Source organism: Salmo trutta, chromosome 31 (genome assembly GCF_901001165.1).
Source record: "Salmo trutta chromosome 31, fSalTru1.1, whole genome shotgun sequence".
Classification (NCBI taxonomy): domain Eukaryota; kingdom Metazoa; phylum Chordata; class Actinopteri; order Salmoniformes; family Salmonidae; genus Salmo; species Salmo trutta.
Window position 1 is genome coordinate 12,939,901 of NC_042987.1, and position 12,344 is coordinate 12,952,244.

General features: G+C 38.6%; 1 protein-coding gene across 1 annotated transcript; it reads right to left on the reverse strand.

Moving 5' to 3' along the window:
- Positions 1 to 6,583: 6,583 nt before the first annotated feature.
- Positions 6,584 to 11,465, reverse strand: LOC115169569 (myosin light chain 1, cardiac muscle-like). The gene is made up of 6 exons (XM_029725308.1): positions 11,286 to 11,465; positions 8,658 to 8,685; positions 7,770 to 7,919; positions 7,320 to 7,493; positions 6,987 to 7,064; positions 6,584 to 6,876 (listed from the first exon to the last, which is right to left on the reverse strand). Exons 1-6 carry the CDS (start codon positions 11,385 to 11,387, stop codon positions 6,848 to 6,850), a joined length of 561 nt encoding a protein of 186 aa, XP_029581168.1. The 5' UTR covers positions 11,388 to 11,465; the 3' UTR covers positions 6,584 to 6,847.
- Between the last annotated feature and the right edge of the window lie 879 nt (positions 11,466 to 12,344).

The following is a 12,344-nucleotide window of genomic DNA, read 5'->3' on the forward strand; positions in this document are numbered from 1 at the left end:
AGAAAATTCAGAGCATTCAAGTTACATGAATACCTACAACCATCCAAAGCAATCATAGAAAGGTATGAATATGTTATTTTACTTGTTTGTATCACCATCTCTTATTTTACAGTTTAAATTGTACTTTCTATGATGTGTCTAGTCTATTGAATCCATCACAATTCTGTACATACATACTACAGCACTCCCATGAATGTTAATAAAAGGTAAGCAGAGTTTTAAATTCACCAATGGAAATCCAACTAAAACTTGAGATTGAAACTTAAAACTTAGATTTATTTGTATTTTTTTTAAATGATTAATTCATTCAAAATTACATATTCACCAAAGATATGAAACATGTTAACCTGCATGTGTTTACTTGTTGTCAGTGCACTTTTTCCAACCTTTTTCATATTTTGTATAGCTTCACCATTCTCTTATGTTGGTTTGAATTAATGACGTATTAATGTACATAAATGCATTTGGGCTTTTTGTTGAAATACCAATTTTGCCTTGTAGAAAAACATTGTGTAAAGAGCAAAAACTATGTTTCTACATTAATTGTTGTACTGATATGTGTGATTGATATGCATTTATACAAGTACATGTGGGAAACTCTTCAGATTTGAAATAAATATTCTCTGGTTTGTAAGGCTGTCCAGCATTTCCAGACTTAGTCAGACTCATTCAATAATCAGTATTCCCTGAGGAGACAATGAGGAGAAAGATTGCATGTTGTGCATTGTATTCATTCTATGTCATTATACCAGTGCTCAATTTAGATTTGAATCTCTTTGACCCAATAAAGGCTTAATAAGGGCTTAACATCTCTAACCACAGACTGTCGTTAAAATGATTGAATAGAATACATATTTGCATGATGAAGGATGCTGGCTTCACCGACTCCATGGCATGCTAGCCTTACATGCAGACGCTAGACTCATTGGATTATCTGAAGATGGCCTGAGGAAGAGTGCCAGGTTAAATAATAGACTGTACATGTGGATTGGGTTTCCTACTATTCTTACTGTAGTTGGATGGAATGAGGTGTAGCAGCACTCTCACTGTACTCGCTGTGAGTTATATAGCCCTAACAATTAGCTGCATCTCTGATTCAAGCCAATAAAGGTTTGTTGTGAAAAGTAATGCTCCTGTTGCTTGACAGATGAATAAAAGGCGTTTTGTGGATCTGATGTGCCTCTCGGGCTATAGCTGCATATCCTACTGGGTCCTCCTACAACTTGGAATATGTCCCTCAAGTTCCCTGTGACTATTTTCAGTCACATTTCACCAATCATTAACTTGGCTAATAATAAATGATGTCATAACTGCATGTAGAGTAAAAGTTATGACATACTGTATGTTATGATTAGATGTCTTTACATGAAATATATACTTTACTTAGTAATCATCTGACATTGCTTACCTCACACAAACTGAACTAAATTAATATCACAGGGTTCCTTGTGCTTGCTTGTGTCACACCCTGATCTGTTTCACCTGTCTCTGTGATTGTCTCCACCCCCTCCAGGTGTCGCTTATTTTCCCCAGTGTATTTATCCTTGTGTTTCCTGTCTCTCTGTGCCAATTTGTCTTGTATGTTTAGTCAAGTCAACCAGTGTGGTTTTCCCCATACTCCTTCTCTATTCTCTTTTGCTAGTCTTCCTGGTTTTGACCACTGCCTGACTCTGGACTACTTTCCTGCCTGCCTGATCATCCTGCCTGCCCTGACCTTGAATCTGCCTGCCATTCGGTACCTATTGGACTCTGAACTGGTTTTGACCTTTTGCCTGTACACGACCATTCTCTTGCCTACCCCTTTTTGGATTAATAAAAATTGTAAGACTCCAACCATCTGCCTCCTGTGTCTGCATCTGGGTCTCGCTTCGTGCCTTGATAGCTTGACTCAGTCGCTTTCACTTAAATTGTAGCGAAGGGGCCTCAACAATGCATCTCCATCAAACTTAAATGATCATTTTAGATACTATGAGTTTTGCAGATCGAAAAGTTGCCCTAAATATCAACATGAATGAAGCTTATCTAAGGATGCTTAGGACCTTCAATCAGCTCAATGTTTTCTGGAGCAACATTTCAGATTAATATGAATGTGGCCTATTAACATTGGTTATGCAAAAAATCATATACAGTTGAAGTCGGAAGATTACATACACTTAGGTTGGAGTCATTAAAACGTGTTTTTCATCCACTCCACAAATGTCTTGATAACAAACTATAGTTTTGGCAAGTCGTTTAGGACATCTACTTTGTGCATGACACAAGTAATTTGTCCAACAATTGTTTACAGACAGATTACTTCACTTATAATTCACTATATCACAATTCCAGTGGGTCAGAAGTTTACATACACTAACTTGACTGTGCTTTGAAACAGCTTGGAAAATTCCAGAAAATGATGTCATGGCTTTAGAAGCTTCTGATAGGCTAATTGACATAATTTGAGTCAATTGGAGGTGTACCTGTGGATGTATTTCAAGGCCTACCTTCAAACTCAGTGCCTCGTTGCTGATGGGAGAATCCCAAAAATGGGAGAATCCCCAAAAATCAGCTCAGACCTCAGAAAAAGAATTGTAGACCTCTACAAGCAAGTCTGGTTCATCCTTGGGAGCAATTTCCAAATGCCTGAAGGTACCACGTTCATCTGTACAAACAATAGTACGTAAGTATAAACACCATGGGACCACGCAGCCGTCATACCCCTCAGGAAGGAGACGTGTTCTGTCTCCTAGAGATGAACGTACTTTGGTGCAAAAAGTGCAAATCAATCCAAGAACAACAGCAAAGGACCTTGTGAAGATGCTGGAGGTATCTAAAAAGTATCTATATCCACAGTAAAACGAGTCCTATATAGACATATCCTGAAAGGCCGCTCAGCAAGGAAGAAGCTCCAAAACTGCCATAAAAAAGCCAGACCACGGTTTGCAACTGCACACAGGGAAAAATATCATACTTTTTGGAGAAATGTCCTCTGGTCTGATGAAACAAAAATAGAACTGTTTGGCCATAATGGCCTTCGTTATGTTTGGAGGAAAAAGGGGGAGACTTGCAAGCGAAAGAACACCATCCCAACTGTGAAACATGGGTGTGGTAGCATCATGTTGTGGGAGTGTTTTGCTGCAAGAGGGACTGGTGCACTTCACAAAATTGATGGCATCATGAGGATGGAAAATTATGTGGATATATTGAAGCAACATCTCAAGGCATCAGTCAGGAAGGTAAAGCTTGGTTGCAAAGGGGTCTTCCAAATGGACAATGACCCCAAGCATACTTCCAAAGTTGTGGCAAAATGGCTTAAGGACAACAAAGTCAAGGTATTTGATTGGCCAATCTCAAAGCCCTGACCTCAATCGTATAGAACATTTGTGGGCAGAACTGAAAAAGTGTGTGCGCGCAAGGAGGCCTACAAACCTGACTCAGTTACACCAGCTCTGTCAGGAGGAATGGGCCAAAATTCAACCAACTTCGTGTGGGAAGCTTGTGGAAGGCTACCCGAAACGTTTGACCTAAGTTAAACAATTTAAAGGCAATCCTACCAAATACTAATTGAGTGTATGTAAACTTCTGACCCAATGGGAATTTGATGAAAGAAATAAAAGCTGAAATAAATCATTCTCTCTACAAATATTCTGACATTTCACATTCTTAAAATAAAGTGTTGATCCTAACTGACCTAAGACAGAGAATTTTTACTAGGATTAAATGTCAGGAATTGTGAAAAACTGAGTTTAAATGTATTTGGCTAAGGTGTATGTAAACTTCCGACTTCAAATGTATGATGGAAGATGCTGGGAAAATGAAATGATGATGGCGATGATCTATAAATGTTTCTCAAGATGAGAGAGGAAAGATAGCAGAACAAGGTCAGGAGAGGGAGCGAATCAACCTTTTTTTGGTGGAGAAAAAAGTGGTAAGGGAAGAAAGGGGTATGATACAGTGCCTTGCAAAAGTATTCATCCCCCTGATTTTTTTCCTATTTTGTTGCATTACAACCTGTAAATTAAATAGATTTTTTATTTTGATTGCATGTAATGGACATACACAAAATAGTCCACATTTGTGAAGTGAAATGAGAAAAATTACTAGTTTAAAAAAAAAGGGAAAAGTGGTGTGTGCGTATGTATTCACCCCCTTTGCTATGAAGCCCCTAAATAAAATCTGGTGCAACCAATTACCTTCAGAAGTCACATAATTAGTTAAATAAAGTCCACCTGTGTGCAATCTAAGTGTCACATAATCTCAGTATAGATACACCTGTTCTGAAAAGCCCCAAAGTCTGTAACACCACTAAGCAAGGGGCACCAACAAGCCAGTGGCTCAGGAGCCCAAAATAACTGGCTCAAATTAAGATGCTACATCTATAGCTGTAACAGTAAAATAGTAGTCAGTATAAAGGTCATAGTAGCACACTATACCATATGTGCTATATAGCAGTATTTGGTTCACAATGTACAGTACCTCCAGGAAATGAGTGACGGGAGATGTCCCATCCAGAGCAGGTTTGTCTATCAAGTCATTCAGGCTTAATGAATCTCAATGTTAGTTATTACAGAGAGCAGCATTCACTTTCAATGTCAGTTAATACAGAGAGCAGCATTCAGGGGGTCTTCCTGGGGTTGAGCCATGGGGACTGGGGCTAAAACAACATGTCCGAAGTGCTACAGTACATTAGGACAATGAGTTGAGAGACTGCTGTTCACTCTACTCTTCCTAGGAGTCAGATAATCAAATTGGCAAGACATTTTATCCACATGAAAGGTAAATAAGTTACAATGTATACTGAAATGGAAATATTGAAAAAGAAAAAGGACATAATGTGGACACTGGTGACTGACGTAGACCTACTGATCTGTAATCGGACAGTTGTCCAATCATCTTAAATCCAATTTGTAATACCAGGTGATTATGGCGTGTTTTCCTGCTGAAAACAATCAATTAAACAAACCAAACACAGCCGCTGAAAGGTCTCTGGTTTTCAGACTACTGGCTTAATCTATTTGTTGAAGATAAGAAGCCAATTAATATAATGTACACTACATTGGATTATTTATAACAAACTCTTTACTTTTTATAAACTAGCTTGATTTTTTTACAGTTTATATTTGAAATGAAGCTCTTATCAATCCTGATAATATATCAATTTGGTATTTTTCTGACATATTAATAGAATTGTTCTTTCAGTACTTGATACATGTCTGCCCTCTTGTGTCTGCAACCAGGAAAATCGAGTGGCATCGTTAACGGGCCATAGGATGTGTGGTTTGATGAACCAAAGAAGAGAAGAATGGAGACGTAAAAAGGTGGCCTTGTTCTGTGTGTACACTGACAGAATTAATCAATCAATCAATCAATCAAATGTATTTATAAAGCACTTTTTACATCAGCCGATGTCACAAAGTGCTATACAGAAACCCAGCCTAAAACCCCAAACAGCAAACAATGCAGATGTAGCAGCACAGTAGCTAGGAAAAACTCCCTAGAAAGGCAGGAACCTAGGAAGAAACCTAGAGAGGAACCAGGTTATGAGGGGTGGCCAGTCCTCTTCTGGCTGTACCGGGTGGAGATTATAACAGAACATGGCCAAGATATTCAAACGTTCATAGATGACCAGCAGGGTCAAATAATAATAATCACAGTGGTTGTAGAGGGTGCAACAGGTCAGCACCTCAGGAGTAAATGTCAGTTGGCTTTTCATAGCAACTATCTAACAACTATCTTCCTTATTTGGAAACCTGCTCCATTCCCTGCAGGTCACTCTAACCCAACCGGCCAATCCAGTGTCAAGCCACAGCTCTTTCAGCCAATCCTGCTGCTCGCCATGTCCTTTTAAGGACTGCCCAACTCAGGGGAAGTCTGGGGGTTGTTGAGGAACGATCTGCCTCCCTGCTTTCTATACTTAGTATCCTCTACTTTACCTCATTCTTTATCTTTCAAGAAAACTCTCTCTCTCTCTGGCTAGTTCTTTTTGTAGACACCCATTCACACTCCAGCTCTGACTTTTGTTAAAACTTTAAGCGGGGTTATTCCTTCCAAGTGAAATTGACTTAAGTAAAGCATGCAAAGATGTCTTAACAGACCAGACAACGGAAGAACAGTGACTTCACTTCTTTGGCCACATGATTCGTTAAACATATTGTTTGCCTGGAATGTGAATGTATGTGATAGAGAGACTACAATAGCTACTGACTGTGTGTGAAATATATTACAATACAGAGCACACATGTCAAACTGAGTCCATCTCTTTTGTTCATAAAGATTTCTTAAGATTGTTCATAAAGCGTATCTTGATGCAGTAAGATCAATTGTCATTGTTGATGTATGAATATGGACCTCCATATGGAGTTTGCCTGTTCCTTTTCTGTATTTTGTTTTTTAGCAGTTTATTTTCATGTATCATTCTGAGCTGATTGTTTGGTAAAGTATATTAGTTAGACCAATGACACCCTCTATTGGATGTAGGCTACATGAGGCTGCATTGACCTTTGACCCCAATACAGTATACCGTCACATAGCAAGGAAAATATGACTGAGGAAAATCAGTTACGATAGGTAAAATTCGGAAGTAAAGTATTGCAAAATACTATAATAATGAATCATTCTGTTTAATCACAAGTTTTGATCGACAAATGAATAGTACAATCACATTTGTTATTTGAGTAAACAAGAAGTGGAGCAAATGAAAACAATGAACAATTAGTTGAAGTTAATCGGTCCTGTCACCTGATGGAATAGTAATCCAATTGGGATGAGCACATGAGATGAGCACATGGGATCAGGGACATGGTGTGGACTGTCCATAAACATATGAACAATCACCTGTCTTTAACTATCGGGTGTCTTGGCAGCCTTTTTAAGATGCCATGACGTGTTTTACAAAAGCTGTGAGGAAAAATAGACAATGGAATTACATACAGAAATCTTGATTGATTTAAAAGCTATGTTTTGGAATGTTTAGTCAACGATAACAAGAAGAGGGTATCATTTCTTACCTTCGTAGTTTACACAGCCGTTGGCGTCCTCCTGATTTGTCATGAGCTGCTCAACCTCATCCTCCTTCATCTTCTCACCTTCAACCAATCAACAATACTGTTCAATTCCTTTTTCTAATACCATTGAAATTGAGTCTGCCCTAAAAACTTTATAGCCTACTTTAGCCTGGTCCCATAATGAATGTGCTGTGGCCAACTCTTCTAACGTTGTCAACGGTATGACAATAAAGAGTTGGCTACAGCACATACATTGTGGGACCAGGCAAGGTCAAACTATTTTTGTCTGCATTATTGTATGGTGTATGTTAAAGATGCCAGAGGCGTTGGACTCACCCAGTGAAGCCAGGACGTGCCTGAGCTCAGCGCCCATGACCGTGCCATCGCCCAGTTTGTCGAATACCCTCAGACCCTCAACAAAATCCTCATATGTGCCGCGGTCCTTGGCTTTGCAGATGTGTTGGTGGATTGGCAGGAAGCTGTCGAAGTCCATCATCTTTGTCGCCATCTCTGTGTATGAAAAACAAAATCAAATGTCATTGAAACCATCCATACCATGGGGTTAGAAATGTATAACATTGTCTTAGATTGAATGAAAATAATCCATATTAAATATATGATTACCTCTATTAGATTTCAAATATAAAAAGTAATAATAGCTAAATGTTAAAAGCTTATTGATGAAACATCGAAGAAAGCAAACTGAGCAGTATGTTTTTATTTTAGAAAAACACAAATATAAAACTGATATATTTGTGATATAAATATAAAATTGCATGGACTTACCCTCAGCCTTGGGCTTTCCAAGGACGTACATGATTTCAGCGTTGGTGGGGTTCTGCCCCAGTGCCCTGATCACATCACCACACTGTCCGTATGTGATTTTCATCTCATTGAGTGGTGTCCTGTCGAACAGCTGGAAAGCATCCTTGAAATCTGTGGAGAGAGCAACCCGAAAGTATCATTGTGTGTCTAAAATCTATTCCGCTTAGCTTTCTGAGTGCAGTGAGTGTCTGGCAGGGCCCTAAAAGCAGGCAGGTCTAATTGCATGCAGATCTCAACTTGAGGAGAGGCTGGAAATGCCACAATCTGTTGTATGCTAACAGTGTGCCACCACGTATTGAAGAGGTGAGGAAATCAAAGGGTGATTGCCTCCTACTTTCAATATATAACTGTTTTCTGTATGTAATATAAGCCATTTAGCAGACACTTTTATCCAAAGCAACTTACAGTCATGCATGGACACATTTTGCATGTGGGTGGTCCTGGGAATTGAACCCACCATCATGACAATTTAAGCGCCATGCTCTACCAACTGAGCTACAAGGACCTATCTCTTGCACTTTCATATACATCTGTCCACTTAAAAACAATACTGTCAAAAAGTTATCAAGTTATCGTTGTTGTCATCTGTCACACAACATTGTAAATGAATGTAAATTGATATTGTTGCACTCAGAACACTTCCACAAACCATCAATTTAATTTGCTAATGACTAGAGAACAAACTCTCAGCCTATCAAATGCCAACAGTCTCCAATTAGTAATCTCAACTGTATGAGGCACTTCTTGGTATTCTCATGTTCAAAAATACTAAAATACAACCCAAAACAACCTCTGTTATAATAAGTGTACCATTCTAGGTCACAACTGTAACTACAGTCTCAATCTTACCCTCAATCTGCTCAGGAGTGAATTCAAGCTGAAAGGAAAAACAAAATGAACATTTTTGTTCAGAATGTGGACACAAAGGAGTGATTTAAAATGGCCAACAACATAGTTAACTGCATGTTGTGAGCAACAGTGAAGATGACTTTAAAAAAAAACTGAGGTCAAATACGTAAGGCATGACTCTTTGGCCTTGATGGTTGTAGTACCCCCACTCTGAACGAACCTAAATATAAAGTGAATGGAAAATGGAGGAGTATAGGAGGAGAAGGACATTAAAATGTAATTGTGCTTCACAAACCTTTCAGGTTATCTGAAAAACTTCAAAGGTCTAACCTAAAACTGTATTAAAATCCTATTTATATTCATTTGATATCCTTCATGTAATGAGGACAGGAAAGGAATGTCCCACTTGCAAATGTTCACAATCGTAACCTCTCTTGACGGTTTTCCTATTGTGTATGTTGTGCGAAAAAAAATTCAAACCCCACATTTTTGCATGTTTTAAAATATATGGCCTTGGTTAGAAATATATGTATTTATCTTTGCACTATCTTTGCACTTCTTATTTTTATGCACAAATAAGGCATTCCGATTTGGGTGGTCTGCTATGCATGGCCATAATTAAAATCACATTGAGTGGCTTTAACCTCACTGCATAATACAGCTGTTCCCTCAACCAGTAAAATGTTTACTTATATAGAAGAGGCAGAGTCAGCAAGAAACAAACTTTGTCTTGTGTAAGCCAATATTCTACCAACTTTAAGCTCCATCAAGTTCAAGCTACTGTTGCTTAAGTACAAAATAATGTGACTTGTGATGATGTAAATAGTAGTATGAAGATAAAATGCTCTATAAAGGTATTGAAATGCATGTAGATATTTGCCTGTCATGTTAATTATCATTGTTCCTCTTCAATCCGTCATGCTACTCGTATTATCTTATCTTTAAAGGACCAGTGCAGTAAAAACTTGATTTTATATATATTTCCACAATATGAGGTTGGAATAGTACTCTGAAATTGTGACAATTATGATGATGCCCTTTTAGTGTAAGAGATGTTTGAAATGACTGCCTCAAATGTCAGCCTGTTTTGGTGGGATGGAGTTTTGGCCTGACTTGTGACATCACCATGCGGTAAATTAGTTAAAAGACCAATAAGAAAGAGGGTTCCAAACCTCTATACCAATAACAGCTAGTTAAATTTTACCCTACCCACTCCGTCCGACCACTCTTTGCTAAGAAGCATTTAGATTTGTTTTTTGGCCATTTTAATTGAAAACAGTCACACTAGCTAGGTTTCCATCCAATTGGCGACAGAATATTCTGAATATTCTAAAATACGCATGAAGAAAATATGCTCCTTTTCCCAACAGTGTTGCGGGAAAGTCAGTGAGTGATGATGTAGTGCACACAATATGTTATTTTTTTCTTATGTTTTCATGTACCAAATACAAATCTAAAGTTCAATGTGTTTCCATCATATGTTCAACTCTACCGATAGTTTTGTCACAAAAACTGTTGCGTTAAATATAAAATGTGTACTCTTGTCTTCGCACGTGCGCTTTAGCCAACAGTTCGCAGGTATAGCATGGTCTACATGGTGAGTTTATTATGGATAAGAACGAGAATATGTTTATTTGTCAAATGGCAGTCAAACATCAATCATCATGTCACCAGAATATGACCCTCGCTATTTATGAAAATGAGCATCAAGCTCATTACCAATTACTTTCACCGCCCTGTGAAGTTCATCATAATTGATCTAATCTGTAGTCTAAAAAACTGCATGGTTTCCCGAGTCATGGTGGTAGGACCACACACTATACCATCGCGTGACTCCAAGTTTACTTCGATATAATGGTTATTATATCAATATTTGCACATAAAAGCATTTCCACCACCATTTCTCGCATAATACATTTTACCTACACAAAACGATCCCACCATGTCAAACGAACAAATTATCTGTCGGCATTTAGCTGTTGTGACTTTTTTACATTTTTTTTAATCTACGATGACTTCATTCACATAAAAAACTATGGATGGAAACGTGGTTAGTAAGGTACTTAATTGTTACACAGACAGTTTTTGATAGTGACTTAAAAATGGCTGCATTGGACCTTTTAATCAAACCATGTCCAAACTGCTGATATATAGGACTCCTATTTGCATGCACTGCACTGTTCACGTCACATGGTGTCTCTGATGTTCTTGAAAAACACAGCTGACTATCAATGGAAGACCAAACTGTTATTACCATCTCCTTGAAAGGTCCATGTTGTCCTCAAGTGGATAGATGGCTTGATGTTGAGATTAAGAGTATTACATTTTTCTTATCAATTTGATGAATATGAAAAGAATGGAACCTCACCCAAATGATAGTGAAATGATGTGCTGTATGATAGCCCAGTTACAATTTTAGCATCTAATAAATACATGATTAACACACCTTTTTAATCTTGAATAAATCCCTAATAAACAAGTCGTTTTAAACACATTCGAAGATAACACATAATAAAATAAAAACATTGTTATGTTGATGTTTCCCCCATCCAACACCCACATCCAAAGCTCATCATATTTTCCCTATTCCCTTCATGCAGACCAGTGAAAATAGGAGTTTTTCTGTACCACGACTTCTGTGGGGTTAAACTCCGGGATCTTGACTGGCTCAGGCTCTGGGGCCTTGGGTTTGGGTGCTTCTTTGGGCTCTTCCTTCTTCTTGGGTGCCATTGTGATGCACGACTATACTCAGGGGACACAGGAGGAATGACACTGCTAACACACACTGGGTAGAGGTGTTCTGGAGTGGCTGGGGCCCTTTATTCTTTCCTCACCCCCTCCCTGACTGCAATGCTGCCAACAATAGGGGGACTACTATAAAAGGCCATGCTTTGTGCTTCTATTTAAGACATACAACAGGCTGTGGATGCACATCATCAAGAAGGCTACTAGGAAACCAAATTGGATAGAATTCCCCCGCCTGGATCCTCATCCCTGAATCCAGCGATTTCTATTTAGTCCATTTATGTGTTCCGGTCTGTTTAAAAGTTAATCACAGTGTTGTATCTGAAGTGCTTTGCTCTACCAGTTAATTGAGCTAAAGGTGTTCACTGAGGGCAGGTGATCATCTGAGAAACAGACGGTGAATGCGACTCAAATTATCCTGCCATAATAATATTAATAATACCCTGCAAATACTCTACACTCAGATGAAATACTGTCTAATGACTGAGTATTGTCCCCCAAGGATAGGACAGGACCGGAGGACGTGTGTGTGGGCAAGCATGGCGGGTCTGTGAGATTATTAGATATTTATGGGACAGATGTTCCTATCTGCAGGGATTTACAGAGTGTTAGTGACAGAGGGGAGAGACATTTGAATAGTCACTCTGCGGGCAGTAGGCCTGACGGCATATACATTTCTCTTCGGCTGGACTTTTCAGATGGCAGTTTATGGACCTGCTACAATAAAACATGTCTTGCTTCATCCATGATAAGATGCAGATGTCACCATAACCTAAGTAGTTTACTGATAGTGATCATCTATTCTCTGAACAGCTTCAAAAAATAAATCCACAGTATCATGTATTTTCCCCTATACTGTAGTTCACATGCATGATTAATCTGATGTATCTATTGGTTTATTTCATGGGGGACCAGCTTCCCCGTTAAGCTCGGACAGCAGTA

Coding starts and splice junctions, on each gene's coding strand:
- LOC115169569 (XM_029725308.1), bottom strand. CDS start 11,387: ATGGCACCCAAGAAGAAGGAAGAGCCCAAAGAAGCACCCAAACCCAAG. Junction 8,686..11,285: donor TTAACCCCACAGAAGTCGTG/GTACAGAAAAAC, acceptor TTTTCCTTTCAG/CTTGAATTCACTCCTGAGCA. Junction 7,920..8,657: donor CACTCCTGAGCAGATTGAGG/GTAAGATTGAGA, acceptor CTCTCTCCACAG/ATTTCAAGGATGCTTTCCAG.